The sequence below is a fragment of the Pleurodeles waltl genome, chromosome 2_1 (assembly GCF_031143425.1).
Source record: "Pleurodeles waltl isolate 20211129_DDA chromosome 2_1, aPleWal1.hap1.20221129, whole genome shotgun sequence".
NCBI lineage: Eukaryota > Metazoa > Chordata > Amphibia > Caudata > Salamandridae > Pleurodeles > Pleurodeles waltl.
Window position 1 is genome coordinate 117,432,240 of NC_090438.1, and position 17,296 is coordinate 117,449,535.

Consider the following 17,296-nt stretch of genomic DNA (forward strand, 5'->3'; position numbering starts at 1 on the left):
GTCCACCTCAGGAGTGGGGCTGGCATGATGTAGGCACACCTCCTAATCTTACTAATTCTCCAGCCTGTCTTGCCACCAAGAAGTGGGGTGGTCTTCTCTGCCATCTGGAGAAACCTGGGTCGCATAACAAAGGTGGGTGGCCCTTTGAAGCTTCCTGCCTTAGAATGTCCATCCTACCTGGAAGAGGTGATAGCATCTCTGTCTAGAGCAGGCTTTGTGCCTGGCTTCCAAGAGCGCTGGCTCCCACCTCAGATCAGACAGCTGTCCAGGGTGGCCGTGTTGGTTCAAACCACTCAGTTAGGTTTTCAGGGGGCACCTCTAAGATGCAGGGTGCATGTATTAATACATCCATCACTGGAATCAGTGAGGGTTTATTAATACGGGATGTTTGACACCAAACATCCCTAGTTTCAGTGAAACTATCATATAGCTGGGAACTCGTACTGACCAGTGTCCAGCTCATGCATCTCAAATGGCAAAAAATATAGAGTTCTTCAAGATTCAGCTACAAAACACGACATGGACAATTCAGATGCGAGACGTGACTCCAATGGACCTATGTCTAGATCACCTTGTGCCCATCAAGATGGACAGTAGCAGGGTCTAAACTTGCTTGGCTGCGGCTTCTCATCAATGGATGTTTTTGCCTAACAGTCTGAAGGGTGCATCCTATAGGTTGTGGACCGTCAACGTGGTCCTTCTACCTGATATCCAACAGACCCATAATCGAAGGGTCAACATTCAACCTACTCCAACTACCCCATGGAAAAAGACCGACTAATTTGCACTGTGAAAACTGTCCTTAGGACAATGTAATATAGAACATTCCATCCTAGATCGTGTTATATAAACCAAATTAAATAAAATTACATAAAATGTTGGACTAACAGACTAAAACAAAAACACTGCACAGACAAATGGGAGATAAACAAAACAGCAAGACTAAATAGAAAAGAATGTGGTGAGTGGGGCTAATTCAAGTGAAGTTTAACAACAAAAGGGAGGAGAAACTGGAAAAAGTTTTAGCTGTGTCTGTTTTTACAATTTCCTAGTATGTTATTACAAAAGTGTGCTACTTCACACATTGACACAATTTGAATGGGTTCATCAGCCTAGCATACTTCAGAGGCACACGTTTGAAAAGTTTTACTGCTCAGAATGGCACACTTACTTTTCAGCTAGTTCTTCAATGAACACCGTGACAGCATTACTATCATGTCCGACCTCTTGAATATGAGCATTGTAATATCTTCCACCAGGTTCCAAGCGGACCTAAAGAGAGGAAATCGTTTGTAATCTACCAAAACAAAGAAATAATGGCAAGAACATGGGCTTGACTCATAAAACGGATGAGAAGTTTTGGTCAAACGCATGAGTAAATCTAGTACGCAAAGGAGTAAGTACAAAATGATCCACCTGTGTTACATACCAACCTGGCATTTGTCACCTAAACAGTAGTGCCTCCCGGCAAACACCATGTAATCTGTCTTCTGAAGCTCTGGAACAAAATGAAAAAATATGTTTGTACACTCAATTTTCCTTTCTTTCTTTTTACAAAGCTTCTGAGGATTTACCCTGTACAGCTCTGCCATCATTATCTCTGTATGACTGATTAAAGTATTTATAAAGCACGCTGCTACCCTAAACGCCCATGACACTGCTTTATAGTATTGCATGTGCATCTTGCTCCCTAACTTGCAGCAAGATGCACATGTGGCATCAGAGGAGCCATGGAGAATGACCAGACCTTGCTTGTAGGCGGATGACATGGAGAATGACCAGAGCTTACGTACAGTCGTATATGCAAGGAAGTTGCACAAGAGGACCCTTGTTGGAAGCTGTTCTGTGCATGATGCAGAGACATTTGCAATCATTGATAAGGACTGTACTTAAGCTGATGCAAAAGGGAAATGGTCTCTTGTAATGCCAAATGAAGGATTTTCAAACTGAGAACATGCATAGTGGAGCAGCACATAGAACTACAGCAACACATATAACAAACAAAACAGTAGATCTTCTAAAATCAGTGAACTTTTATCATTTCTTTTTTACGTATCCATTGCAGATGTATAGTCTTACACTACTGTTGTCTTCCAACTGTTCCAAAACATTTTCCTGGCCATTGTATCCATGTAGCCGCTGATAATAATCTTTTACTGTTATCCCTCAATAAAATATTTTAAGCTATAAAACCATCAGTGAACAGAGAATGCTCATACATCCTTACTGAATGCAGAGATTATCTTGCTTGGAAAAAAAGTAAAGTATAAATTCACAAACTTGCAATTACATTGCGCGTACATGATGCGCGTTACGTCCAGAATGCACACGCACTTGTTTAGGGTACACTTTAAAACAGCTCCCCGCTTAACGTTAAAATGACAATTAGTGAAGGGTGGACAGTCAGCTAAAGTGCTGCACATATTAAGAGGAATAAGGGTGGGAGAGGCACTTGTTTTGGGGGAAAACAGGATTATCTTTGGGAGAAGTCAGTGCATTAACCACGTAGAGCAAGAAAAAGTAAGCACAAAAGGAAGCTGGAAGAGAAAGAGAACATTGAAAAAAGGAGAAAGCAGGGTGGAAAATAATCTGTCAGAGTGATCCAGAGTCAGGGAGCTAAAGAGACAGGAGGTGAGGTGTACAGCGGAGGAAGGAAGAACTTGGGTGGAATCAAGAATAGACAACCTTAGTAATCTGCCGTCAGAGGGCTCAGTGGGACTGGACCCTTTCTTCTACTTGCAAATAAAGCAATGAAAATAGCTTACGACCACTGTGCACTTCTCTGCAGCCCTTATTCAAATAACACTGAGATATCACCTTTTCTGCTGTCTAACCACACATCGAACTCCACGTTACGATAGATCTCTGGGTCCAGGGCTTTCAACACCTTGTATGGAAAAGGCATCTTCGATGGGTTTTCTGAAGGCTAACATGTAAAGGGGAAAATTACTAAAATGAACAAAGTGTATTAAACAAAGTATTCATTTAATATTTTGACATCATCTGAAAATATTTTCCAAAACATGGGTCTACAGCAGGGCCTGGGCAATACAAGTTTAATTCTAGCAGACTGAGGTATAGTTTCATTGACATGCTGACAATACATAAAAACTCTTCTAATTCAGACCGGGGGTACCCTCCCATCTAATAACAGGGCCAGAAACTGATTTAGCACTGATTAACCAAAACATCAAGTCACACTTAGTCTGCAGCACAGACGTTTTGAAATAAAACCGGTTTCACATGCTTATCATGATTGTACTAGTAACGGGTGTGGGCATGTCATTAACCACTGATATACCATGACAACAACACTCATGCCTCCGGCTGGATAATATTTACTCTTTGGGACATTTACCTTTCTCATAGTAGAGAGAAGAAGCAGTCAAGCAAACAAGCTTAGAAAATCAGACACAGTTAGAAACAGCAAACATTACAATAGCAAATTACACTTGGTTTCACATGCTACTAAATGGTTTAGTTAAAATCACGGTACACAAAGAAAATCTGAAAGTACTAGCACCTCTGAAGTGGAAAGGCAACCCAAGCCTCAAACACCTGTTGCATCTAAACACTTGGGCCAGACTGCCAACAGAACTGGACCTTTGGCCAACGCTAACCTATCCGGTTTGGTTCAGGTCGACTCTGGGTTCTTCAGAAGTACATGGACCTCATCTTACCCGGATGCAGGCTCTCGCTAAGTGACGTTGAAGGTAACCGTGATGTGGGCATCCAGGACTGAAGTCTGCTCCTGCACCGCCCTATGCCACCAGAGGTGAGATCAGGAGTGTTGCTCCCCAGATGAATGCCAAAACTGTTTGAGCCTCACACTGCAAAGTCTTGTGTGATCCTCTTACGTTATGTTTTGCAGTATCATAAACAAGCTTATGTGAATATATCTAATATTTTGTTTAACTGCAGACTTCTTTTTTTGTTAGCATGTTATTAATTTCTACATGTTTGTAGATGGTTGATGACTGTCGTTTTTTGTTGATATTCAAATAACATAATGAAAATAAATGAAACGGCATCACATCACTTTGCCAATTGTTTCCACTAAGAGTTCCTGACAACGAGATTAAGGTATAAAAGCCGAGCACAGGAAGAGAAGGGCAGAGAGTAGTCTTCAGACCAGGCGACACTGGCATGGGCCATAAAGGGGCACAACTCCGGTCCTTATTGAAGGCTACCAGAAATAGGGCCACTCCGCCTTTCTGCCTAGTTAGCAGTGCGGCCGGCCTTGTAAGGCTAGGACAAGCAGGCTAGTTCACTGATCACAGAACTTCATTGTTTTAACAGATACGAGGGTGTGTGCACAATCTCTGAAATGCGTATTCGGATTTATTTTCTGCTTTGCCAGAATTTTAGAAGTAGACTAACACTTAAAAGTAGCAGAAACAAGATAGGATTGCTGCATACTAATAACAGAAATATGTTTAAATAGCATCTATTATTCACACTTTTGGCAACTGTTGCTTCTGCCCCATTTGCCTTCAGTGCGGTTATATTTCATATAATGTGCAATAGTTTTAAAATATAGGTTAAAAATCTACCCTGTGTTTTAGTGTTTAGAGTGTTATTTCTCAATGAAAGGGGGTTTGTGGCTCCACAGAATGTGCCCTGTACCAAAAATACTTGGACCGACATTGCTCAGTGACCTGTGTAATGCTTGCAGTACACCTGGTCGGCCGATTTGTGATGGCACCAATGACAACGTCCATAGTACCAGGAAATTTAGAAAACGTATTACCACCATGGACCAGGCCAGCTCTTACCAGCAGGGAAGCCGGTTCTCCACAGGTCTTTCCTAAACTTAGACAACTTCTGGAGCAGAAAAGGCAACCACGAGGAAGTTCTTTTCATGATCTGGTGTTTTTGAGATCCTCTCATAATATTTATTTTCTCATCCTATCGGGGAGGAGGTGCAATAGTCACCTCTGACAAGATGAAAAAGAAGAAACCCTTTACTGGCCATGTCCTTGCAAGTCCTCAAGCGGTCAAGGCAGAACTGACGGAGCCAATCAGACACTCTACTTTATTCAAAAGTCAGCATGATCCTCCAGTCCTGGAGTAACTTCTGGTGCCTCTTGCTGAATATATTTTATAGGCTTCTGAGCAGAGAGCACCCGATCAGCACTAGTTCTGGCTGGAACATCTTGAATACTGGACTCAAGCTAAGGCCTATTCCTGCAGTTCAGCACAGGAAATGGGCACCACACAGGAACCTGGACGATCAGTGTAGTGGGGGACATTGGGGATGGTGGGGAAGATACAGATTTGCACAGGGAAGGAGAAACCTACACTGAACAAGCAGAAACTCTCCCCCACCAAGGAGCAGGAAAGATTTTTTTTGCAAGCTGAGATGTACACGATGGACATTAACAACTCAACATAAAGGAGACCATCTTTTTGGGCAGCTCACACAAAGGCTCAAATGGGCAATGCCATTGCTAGCGCAGGTATTTTAATAAAAAATATTAATGAGTGTTCATGTATTTTGAGCAATGGATTTGCATAGAAAATGTAATAACGATATAAAAATAATGCACGCATTTGAAAATGTGATTACGTTAAGTGGCCACCATTGTTCACGAAGTGTACTTAATAGTTTAACATGAAATGTTCAGTATATGTTTGACTAATGTAGTAATGTGTCATTTAAAGGGTTATTGTAAGGAAATGGCTCCCTGTTGCAGTTACCCCCCACTTTTTGCCTGATACTGATGCTGACTTGACTGAGAAGTGTGCTGGGACCCTGCTAACCAGGCCCCAGCACCAGTGTTCTTTCACCTAAAATGTACCCCATTGTCTCCACAATTGGCACAACCCTGGCACCCAGGTAAGTCCCTTGTAACTGGTACCCCTGGTACCAAGGGCCCTGATGCCAGGGAAGGTCTCTAAGGGCTGCAGCATGTCTTATGCCACCCTAGGGACCCCTCACTCAGCACAGACACACTGCTTGCCAGCTTGTGTGTGCTGGTGGGGAGAAAATGAGTCGACATGGCACTCCCCTCAGGGTGCCATGCCAACCTCACACTGTCTGTGGCATAGGTAAGTCACCCCTCTAGCAGGCCTTACAGCCCTAAGGCAGGGTGCGCTATACCACAGGTGAGGGCATAGGTGCATGAGCACTATGCCCCTACAGTGTCTAAGCAAAACCTTAGACATTGGAAGTGCAGGGTAGCCATAAGAGTATATGGTCTGGGAGTCTGTCAAAAACGAACTCCACAGCTCCATAATGGCTACACTGAATACTGGGAAGTTTGGTACCAAACTTCTCAGAATAATAAACCCACACTGATGCCAGTGTTGGATTTATTAAAAAATGCACAAAGAGGGCATCTTAGAGATGCCCCCTGTATTTTACCCAATTGTTCAGTGCAGGACTGACTGGTCCGTGCCAGCCTGCTGCTGAGAGACGAGTTTCTGACCCCATGTGGTGAGAGCCTTTGTGCTCTCTGAGGACAGAAACAAAGCCTGCTCTGGGTGGAGGTGCTTCACACCTCCCCCCTGCAGGAACTGTAACACCTAGCAGTGAGCCTCAAAGGCTCAGGCTTCGTGTTACAATGCCCCAGGGAACTCCAGCTAGTGGAGATGCCCTCCCCCTGGACACAGCCCCCACTTTTGGCAGCAAGTCCAGGAGAGATAATGAGAAAAACAAGGAGGAGTCACTGGCCAGTCAGGACAGCCCCTAAGTTGTCCTGAGCTGAGGTGACTCTGACTTTTAGAAATCCTCCATCTTGCAGATGGAGGATTCCCCCAATACGGATAGGGACGTGCCCCCCTCCCCTCAGGAAGGAGGCACAAAGAGGGTGTAGCCACCCTCAAGGACAGTAGCCATTGGCTACTGCCCTCCCAGACCTAAACACACCCCTAAATCGAGTATTTAGGGGCTCCCAGAACACAGCAAGATAGATTCCTGCAACCTAAGAAGAAGAGGACTGCTGAACTGAAAAACCTGCAGAGAAGACGGAGACACCAACTGCTTTGGCCCCAGCTCTACCGGCCTGTCTCCCCACTTCTAAAGACACTGCTCCAGCGACGCGTTCCCAGGGTCCAGCAACCTCTGAAGCCTTAGAGGACTACCCTGCATCTAGAAGGACCAAGAACTCCCGAGGACAGCGGCTCTGTTCCCCAAAGACTGCAACTTTGCAACAAAGAAGCAACTTTGAAATAACACGTGTTTCCCGCCGGAAGCGTGAGACTTTGCACTCTGCACCCGACGCCCCCGGCTCGACTTGTGGAGAACAAACACCACAGGGAGGACTCCCCGGCGACTACGAGACCGTGAGTAGCCAGAGTTGACCCCCCCTGAGCCCCCACAGCGACGCCTGCAGAGGGAATCCCGAGGCTCCCCCTGACCGCGACTGCCTGCTTCAAAGACCCGACGCCTGGGAAAGACACTGCACCCGCAGCCCCCAGGACCTGAAGGATCCAACCTCCAGTGCAGGAGTGACCCCCAGGTGGCCCTCTCCCTTGCCCAGGTGGCGGCTACCCTGAGGAGCCCCCCCCTTGCCTGCCTGCATCACTGAAGGGACCCCTTGGACTCCCATTGATTTCTATTGCAAACCCGACGCCTGTTTACACACTGCACCCGGCCGCCCCCGTGCTGCTGAGGGTGTACTTTCTGTGCTGACTTGTGTCCCCCCCCCCCCCCCCGGTGCCCTACAAAACCCCCCTGGTCTGCCCTCCGAAGACGCGGGTACTTACCTGCTGGCAGACTGGAACCGGGGTACCCCCTTCTCCATTGAAGCCTATGCGTTTTGGGCACCACTTTGACCTCTGCACCTGACCGGCCCTGAGCTGCTGGTGTGGTAACTTTGGGGTTGCTCTGAACCCCCAACGGTGGGCTACCTTGGACCCCAACTTGAACCCCGTAGGTGGTTTACTTACCTGCAAAAACTAACAAACACTTACTTCCCCCAGGAACTGTTGAAAATTGCACGGTGTCTAGTTTTAAAATAGCTATATGTCATTTATGTGAAAACTGTATATGCTATTTTGCTAATTCAAAGTTCCTAAAGTACCTACCTGAAATACCTTTCATTTGAAGTATTACTTGTAAATCTTGAACCTGTGGTTCTTAAAATAAACTAAGAAAAGATATTTTTCTATACAAAAACCTATTGGGCTGGAATTGTCTTTGAGTGTGTGTTCCTCATTTATTGCCTGTGTGTGTACAACAAATGCTTAACACTACCCTCTGATAAGCCTACTGCTCGACCACACTACCACAAAATAGAGCATTAGAATTATCTCTTTTTGCCAATATCTTACCTCTAAGGGGAACCCTTGGACTCTGTGCATGCTATTTCTTACTTTGAAATAGTACATACAGAGCCAACTTCCTACAGTTATGTATTATGTATTAGCTTATTAATTGTAGGCATTAACTCAGCGGAGGTCTTAGCTTAGTTGCCAGGCCTCATGTCAAGCTGCATTTCTTAACGTTTAATAAAATGGCTGTCCCAGAGAATTAAACTGTGATTTTCCATTGTATTCTTGTTAAATGTAACAATGTGTGTAATGTGTGTGAGACAGACTTTCTCAGGAGGAGAACAATGGAGACACTGACTGGAGTAGAAGCTGCAACAATATTGTTACCTGATGAGCCGGATGATGAGGACATTGTGGGAAAAACCAATCAGCAACATGTGAACGGAGTAGTGGTAGAATTCATAGATTTGAAGTTTTTGTTTTATTGGACAAAGTGTGAACATGCAAACCCTTGACCAATAGGGACCTGGGAAATAGTTTTAGGGAATTTAACTTAACAGGACTGCACTGAAAAGAATCTAGCAGACCTTTCCGTGTTTGCCACTGTGTAGATGCCATTCTCTCTATTCTTATTTGAGGGTTTACCTCTATTCTTTCAAGTTGCTTAAAGACTTTGCGTTTTCTGAACTTTGATGCTGAATCTTTGCTAACTGAACTGACGTCCTGATGATGAAGATTATGTTAGCTTGCCAATCCAATCGAGGAGAGGTATTATTGTACCCATGTGTTTGTTATGCCTATGTGCTTTTTTTCTTTCTAGGTACCAACTGCACTGTTTTGATAGAGCCATAGTTAGATGTTTTCCAAATTTGTGTTTACTAAATTGTTTTGCATGAAGCCCAACATGCTAATCTGAGGTTAGATAAGGATTCTCACTAATGAAAATCTAATAGGGAATAATGTTTCATGAATTTCTCTGCTGAATCTAAATGTATGTGATATCATTTGCACAACTGTTCTTTTTAATAATTGACACCGTAACCTTAGAATGTGCAGTAGTTCAAGCATTGATTAGATTTCAGTTCTTCCGTCAATTTGGACAGCCAGTGTTGTTTCTCTATGTGTATTATTTGATTTTGAGATTAACATGTGACATTAGCATTGTTAATATAGGGAAATAAATACTCTAGCTTTTACTACAAGGTGTGGTTATTCATGACTGAAAGGTCATGGTATGTGACAATTACTGACTCCAATGATTATTAATGTCATTGATTATTGCTGATTATTGATATAGTCAATTATTGATCTGCATGTACTGGAGTTATGGTGGGATCATCTTAATTGCGAGTCAAAAGGTTAATCGACCTATTCGCATCCCCTTGTAAGATTACTTATTAAGGTCAGATGCACTAACAGACGGTAAGAGAGGTGATGGTTTGTCTCCTAAAGGTCTCACCATAGATGTCCGGTACAGAGTAACAGATACCGACAGAGAAGATATCAGAAACTGATGGTTCGCCTCTCTAAGAAACCATCATAATGTGTTCCCAGAGACGGTAGCATAGACATCTGGAATAGAATACCAGGTATTAACAGAGACAGTAGTAGGATTGATGGTCCCAGAGGAAGTAGCAGGAACACGAAGATCAATAGCAGTGGTAGTAGCTTGTTGATTTGGCCTTTTGAGAGTTCATTATTACTGAGATTTGGATTTTATTTTTCAATGATGTTAATTGGAGAGAAAATGTTTCCTTAGGCGCAGAAATGACTTTCCCCAGAATCTCAGATCTTGCCAATGGTTGTTTGAGGATGTTCTCGGCGTTCTAGTAACAGTGTGAATGAAGTAGGTTGCGCTTGCGAAGCTTATGCAAATCGCAGGTGAATTGTGATGTTTGTGAGGGTTTAGGGAGTTTGCGTACCCCCCAGTGTGAGAATAGGGAAGTCGAACTTCACATGTGTGGCGCTTTGTGCTCAAAAATTGTCCACATGGTTGTTGATGTACGTATCCTGCGTGGTCTAAGACTCCAGAGTATATTGAAAAGTATGAGACACGATTTGATGTTGTAATCGGTCTGGGTTAATAGGTTGGTAGGCATGGTCGACAAGTCAGAGTGTGAGTCAAAGTGAGTGAAAGAAAATTTCGACTGAGATATGGAGAGTCCTATGTGCACCAGGACAGACCCACTGATCAGTTGAGTAAAATTTGCAGGTCGAATTTTGCTTGTGAATCTGGGAGACTGAGAAAGAAGGAGTACCTGTCAGTGCGGGAAGAGCAGTCAGGGAAAAATCCATAAAGTTTCTGAAACGATTGTGTTACCTTTCCTGTAGAAAACCCGAAGATTTAGTTTTGATCAGTGCTCGCAATTTTGCATTCGTTTTGTGTGAATTGGAGCTTTGGAGGACAAGCCGCAAGACTGTCAGCCGCAGTACAAGAGTGACGTCATTGGAGCCACGCTGGGCTAGGTTGGTTAGTGTGAAGGGACGCACATGGATTGGCAGCAGGTAATTGGTTGAGAAAGTAGGTGAAGAGAATTCTGGGATTAAAAGTCACTTCCTGATTTGATTTTGAACAAAAAAAAGGACGAAAAGATGAAATTTGTCAAAGCTTTAAAGAGCGTTTTATGGGGAGATACGTACATTGCAGTGAGTATAGGTGAAGCTACACCACCAGAAGGTACCCCAGCTTACATTGTAATGTAAGAGAAGGGTGTCGTGCCATGCTTTTGGCTAAAGCAATTGTGCAAAGTGACAGAGAAGGTTGGGAACTTAGCATTTCCTGCAAATGGGACGTTCAATTTGAAGGTTCTAGAGCATTTAAGGATGGTGCTATATGAATCAAAGCCCCTTCTGAGACCAGCACAGTTTGCGGCATTAGCGATTTGGGAGCTAGTAGCCAGACAGCAACAGAAATTCGAGAGGAGAATGAGAAAAGACTAACAGAGGCTAGGTGGGACAGTGCTCAGAGAGTTTGGAGGATGAGACTTTATAGGGAATTAAGTTGTTTCCAGCGATTACGGAGGACAATGAGAAGGAAGGAAGGAAGGAAAGCTACTAGAAAAACTAATAGAAGCCTGTCTGACAATAGAGAGGCTAGGAAGTCTTCAACAGTGGAGGAAGAATCAGATGATGATGAGTTTATTTTACAGTTATTGAGAAATCGCCTACCACCATATGCAGCACGAGTGGTCAGATTACCAGTGCCGATCCTTCAGCTCCAATGCAGGTTAATGGGATAGTGGGTACGATGCAGGTTAATGCTAGCCTGACAATACAATGCAGAATGGTCTTAACATGCCTACTACTCCTGTAGAGCAAAATCAGGTGCAGCCGCCACAGGTTCAGAGAATTTACCCTGATGTGCCCATTATGGAAACAACTTCGAATTTAATGGTGCCTACGGAACAGGTTTTCCAGAGACCAATGTTGGTTCAGACTGAACTAACTCCACTTTTACTGCCCCAAGTGCAGCCACAAGTCATGCCGAGAATCACTTCGGTAACAGGGACAAAGTCAGAGATTACTCCAGTGATGGATCAGAACATGGGAGTTACTCTCCCACAGAATGAAAATGTCACTTACCCAGTGTACATCTGTTCGTGGCATTAGTCGCTGCAGATTCACATGCTGTGCATAGTCCGCCGTCTGGTGTTGGGTCGGAGTGTTACAAGTTGTTTTTCTTCGAAGAAGTCTTTGAGTCACGAGACCGAGGGACTCCTCCTCCTTTGTTTCCATTGCGCATGGGCGTCGACTCCATCTTCGATTGTTTTCCCCGCAGAGGGTGAGGTAGGAGTTGTGTATGTTAGTAATAGTGCCCATGCAATGGAATGAATAAGTATGTACAAAATAAAGTTTAAGTAATATATTTACAAATGTTGAAGATTACTTCCAAACGGCTACAGGCTCCCGGGGAGGCGGGTGGGCGCATGTGAATCTGCAGCGACTAATGCCACAAACAGATGTACACTGGGTAAGTGACATTTTCAGTTCGGTGGCATGAGTAGCTGCAGATACACATGCTGTGCATAGACTAGTAAGCAGTTATCTCCCCAAAAGCGGTGGCTCAGCCTGTAGGAGTGGAAGTAGTTTGAAATAAAGTTCTTAGTACGGCTTGACCTACTGTGGCTTGTTGTGCGGATAGCACGTCTACACTGTAGTGCTTAGTAAATGTGTGAGGCGTAGACCATGTGGCTGCCTTACATATTTCGTTCATTGGAATATTTCCTAGGAAGGCCATGGTAGCGCCTTTCTTTCTGGTTGAGTGTGCCTTTGGTGTAATGGGCAGCTCTCTCTTTGCTTTAAGGTAGCAGGTTTGGATACACTTAACTATCCATCTGGCTATACCCTGTTTTGATATTGGGTTTCCTGTATGAGGTTTTTGAAATGCAATAAACAGTTGTTTTGTTTTCCTAATTAGTTTTGTTCTGTCAATGTAGTACATTAGTGCTCTTCTGATGTCTAATGTATGTAGTGCCCTTTCAGCTACTGAGTCTGGCTGTGGAAAGAACACTGGTAGTTCTACTGTTTGATTTAAGTGGAACGGTGAAATAACTTTTGGTAAAAATTTAGGATTGGTTCTTAGAACTACCTTATTTTTGTGTATTTGAATAAAAGGTTCCTGTATAGTAAACGCTTGAATTTCGCTTACTCTTCTTAGAGATGTAATGGCAATGAGAAATGCAACCTTCCACGTTAAGAATTGCATTTCGCAAGAATGCATGGGTTCGAAAGGTGGACCCATGAGTCTTGTTAAGACGATGTTGAGGTTCCATGAAGGAACAGGTGGTGTTCTTGGTGGTATAATTCTTTTTAGGCCTTCCATAAACGCTTTAATGACAGGTATCCTAAATAGTGAAGTTGAATGGGTAATCTGCAGGTATGCAGAAATCGCTGCGAGGTGTATCTTTATGGAAGAGAAGGCCAGATTTGATTTTTGCAAATGTAGTAAGTATCCTACTACATCCTTTGGAGATGCATGTAATGGTTGAACTTGATTACTATGGCAGTAGCAAACAAATCTTTTCCATTTACTTGCATAGCAGTGTCTAGTGGATGACCTTCTAGCCTGTTTTATGACCTCCATACATTCTTGGGTGAGGTTTAAATGTCCGAATTCTAGGATTTCAGGAGCCAGATTGCTAGATTCAGCGATGCTGGGTTTGGATGCCTGATCTGTTGTTTGTGTTGTGTTAGCAGATCTGGCCTGTTGGGTAGCTTGACATGGGGTACTACTGACAGGTCTAGTAGTGTTGTGTACCAGGGTTGTCTTGCCCATGTTGGTGCTATTAGTATGAGTTTGAGTTTGTTTTGACTCAATTTGTTTACTAGATATGGAAGGAGAGGGAGAGGGGGAAAAGCGTATGCAAATATCCCTGACCAATTCATCCATAGAGCATTGCCTTGAGACTGCCTGTGTGGGTACCTGGATGCAAAGTTTTGGCATTTTGCGTTCTCCTTTGTTGCAAATAGGTCTATTTGAGGTGTTCCCCAAAGGTGGAAGTAAGTGTTTAGAACTTGGGGGTGAATCTCCCATTCGTGGACTTGTTGGTGATCTCGAGAGAGGTTGTCTGCTAGTTGATTCTGGATCCCTGGAATAAACTGTGCTATTAGGCGAATGTGGTTGTGAATCGCCCATTGCCATATCTTTTGTGCCAGGAGGCACAGCTGTGTCGAGTGTGTGCCCCCCTGTTTGTTTAGATAATACATTGTTGTCATGTTGTCTGTTTTGACAAGAATGTATTTGTGGGTTATGATGGGTTGAAATGCTTTCAACGCTAGGAATACTGCTAACAATTCGAGGTGATTTATATGCAACTTCGTTTGATGTACGTCCCATTGTCCTTGGATGCTGTGTTGATTGAGGTGTGCTCCCCACCCTGTCATGGAAGTATCTGTTGTTATCACGTATTGTGGCACTGGGTCTTGGAAAGGCCGCCCTTTGTTTAAATTTATACTGTTCCACCATAGAAGCGAGATGTATGTTTGGCGGTCTATCAACACCAGATCTAGAAGGTGACCCTGTGCCTGTGACCATTGCGATGCTAGGCACTGTTGTAAGGGCCTCATGTGCAGTCTTGCGTTTGGGACAATGGCTATGCATGAAGACATCATGCCTAGGAGTTTTAATACCATCTTTGCATGTATTTTTTGTGTCGGATACATGGCTTGTATAACCTTGTAAACATTTTGAACCCTTTGTGGACTTGGAGTGGCTATCCCCTTTGTTGTGTTGATTGTCGCTCCTAAGTATTGCTGTGTTTTGCACGGCAGAACGTGTGATTTTGCATAGTTGATGGAGAAACCAAGTTTGTAGAGGGTTTGTATGACATACTCTGTGTGGTGTGAACACTTTGTTAGGGAGTTGGTTTTGATTAGCCAATCGTCTATGTCGGGGAACACGTGTATTTGCTGCCTTCTGATATGTGCAGCTACTACTGCTAGGCATTTTGTAAATACTCTTGGTGCGGTTGTTATACCGAACGGCAACACTTTGAATTGGTAATGTATTCCCTTGAATACGAACCTTAGGTATTTCCTGTGCGAGGGATGTATCGGTATGTGGAAATACGCGTCCTTTAGATCTAAGGTTGTCATATAGTCTTGTTGTTTTAGCAGTGGTAATACGTCTTGTAGCGTGACCATGTGAAAGTGTTCCGATTTGATGTAGATGTTTAGTGTTCTGAGATCTAAGATTGGTCTCAGTGTTTTGTCTTTTTTTGGTATTAGAAAGTACAGTGAGTAAACTCCTGTGTTCCTTTGTGTACGTGGTACAAGTTCTATTGCGTCCTTTGCAGTAATGCCTGAACTTCTAATTCCAGAAGGTCTAAGTGCTGTTTTGACATGTTTTGTGTTTCTGGTGGGACATTTGGAGGGATTTGGAGAAATTCTATGCAATAACCATGTTGGATAATTGCTAAGACCCAAGTGTCTGTTGTTATCTCCTCCCAAGCTTTGTAAAATTGGCTTAGTCTTCCCCCCACTGGTGTTGTGTGAAGGGGTTGAGTGACTTGTGAGTCACTGTTTGGTTGTAGGGGTTTTGGGACCTTGAAATTTTCCCCGGTTTCTAGGGAATTGTCCCCCTCTGTACTGGCCCCGAAAGCCTCCCCTTTGGTACTGTCCCTGGTAGGTAGACGGTGTTGATTGTGAGGTGCTGGCTTGTGTGGCTTGACCCCGAAACCCCCCTCTGAAGGGTGTTCTGTGAAATGTGGCAAAAGTGCCTCTGCCCTGCGGGGAATAGAGTGCGCCCATGGCCTTGGCTGTGTCAGTGTCCTTTTTCAATTTCTCAATTGCCGTGTCCACATCAGGTCCAAACAATTGTTGTTCGTTGAACGGCATATTGAGCACTGCCTGTTGTATCTCGGGTTTAAACCCGGATGTGCACAACCATGCGTGCCTTCTTATGGTTACCGCAGTATTTATTGTTCTTGCAGCTGTATCCGCTGCATCCATAGAGGAGCGTATTTGGTTATTAGAGATATTTTGTCCCTCCTCGACTACTTGTTTTGCCCGTTTCTGTAATTCTTTGGGTAGATGCTCGATGAGATGCTGCATCTCATCCCAATGGGCTCTGTCATATCGCGCTAGGAGCGCCTGAGAGTTCGCGATGCGCCACTGGTTTGCAGCTTGTACAGCAACCCTTTTTCCAGCTGCGTCGAACTTGCGGCTCTCTTTGTCCGGAGGTGGGGCGTCGCCTGATGTGTGCGAGTTGGCTCTCTTGCGAGCTGCCCCTACTACAACTGAATCTGGTGGCAGTTGTGATGTGATAAAAGCAGGGTCTGTGGGCGGTGCTTTATATTTTTTCTCCACCCGTGGAGTTATCGCTCTGCTTTTGACAGGGTCTTTAAAGATCTGTTTTGCGTGCCTTAGCATTCCCGGGAGCATAGGCAGGTTTTGATAGGTGCTATGGGTGGAGGAGAGGGTGTTGAAAAGGAAGTCATCCTCGACAGGTTCTGAGTCTAACGACACGTTATAGAACTCTACTGCCCTAGCTACCACCTGTGCATACGCTGTGCTGTCCTCAGGTGGTGAGGGCTTGATAGGGTACGACTCAGGACTATTGTCTGATACTGGGGCGTCATATAGGTCCCAAGCGTCCTGGTCATCTTGGCTCATGGTGGTATGATCTGGTGAATGTGACGGAGTTTGTGCCGGTGATGTATGAGTAACAGGTGGAGGAGAGGGTGGTGGAGTTACTTTCTTCACTACTTTTGCTTGTGGTATTTGTTCTTGTGTTTGGAACTCGAGTCTCCTTTTCCTCCTGATTGGGGGAAGAGTGCTGATCTTCCCTGTCCCACTCTGTATGAAGATCCGCTTCTGGGTGTGGTCTACGTCAGTGGATTGTAACTCTTCTTCAAATCTGTGTTTGCGCATTGGAGAGGACAGTGATTGTTCCTCTGAATACGAGCTGGCAGGTGGTTCGGTTGCTGGGCGTTTTGGCACCGAAACTGTCTCTTTGCTTGTTTTCGGCTCCGAGGAGAATTTTCTCTTTTTTGTAGTCGAGCCTTCTCGGCGTCGATCGTCCTCGGTGCCGCTGTCTCTGCGTCGAGCAGCTTCGGTTCCGCTGTCTCGCCGTCGACCCTTTTCGGCAGCACTTTCTCGGTCCCGAGATTGCTGCGTGCCTGTGTCTCGACCCGAGTCGGACGATCTCGGCACCAGTTCGCCCTTTTTCGGTGCCGATGGACGGTCACCTATTTTATGGGTTGAGCCATAGCCTGTTGGCAGTGGCGTCCCCTGGGCCTTGTCTTTTTTCCCGTGTGGTGCTTGTTTCGACGTCTTACTCACGGTTTCTTCGACGTCGAACTCCTCAGAGTCCGATTCATGGATGGAGAAGGCTTCCTCTTCTTCTCCTTGTTCCTCCAACCCTCGTTGTCCTGTCGGCGTGGACGCCATTTGCAACCTTCTGGCTCTTCGGTCACGGAGCGTCTTTTGGGACCGAAACGCACGACAGGCCTCACACGTTTCTTCCTTGTGCTCGGGCGACAGGCACAAGTTACAGACCAGATGTTGGTCTGTATATGGATATTTGCTGTGGCATTTAGGACAGAATCGGAACGGGGTCCGTTCCATCGGTGTCTATGTT

At 44.7% G+C, this 17,296-nt stretch overlaps 1 protein-coding gene across 1 annotated transcript in view; it reads right to left on the minus strand.

Moving 5' to 3' along the window:
* The window catches only part of LOC138259421 (UDP-N-acetylglucosamine transferase subunit ALG13-like), a 790,124-nt gene that overhangs the window by 408,851 nt on the left and 363,977 nt on the right, over positions 1-17,296 (minus strand). Inside the window, exons 9-11 of the mRNA XM_069207173.1 lie at positions 2,818-2,926; positions 1,434-1,498; positions 1,172-1,272 (exon numbers count right to left, since the gene is read on the minus strand). Of these exons, the coding sequence (XP_069063274.1) occupies positions 1,172-1,272; positions 1,434-1,498; positions 2,818-2,926 (275 nt within the window). The remainder of the gene's footprint in view (positions 1-1,171; positions 1,273-1,433; positions 1,499-2,817; positions 2,927-17,296) is intronic.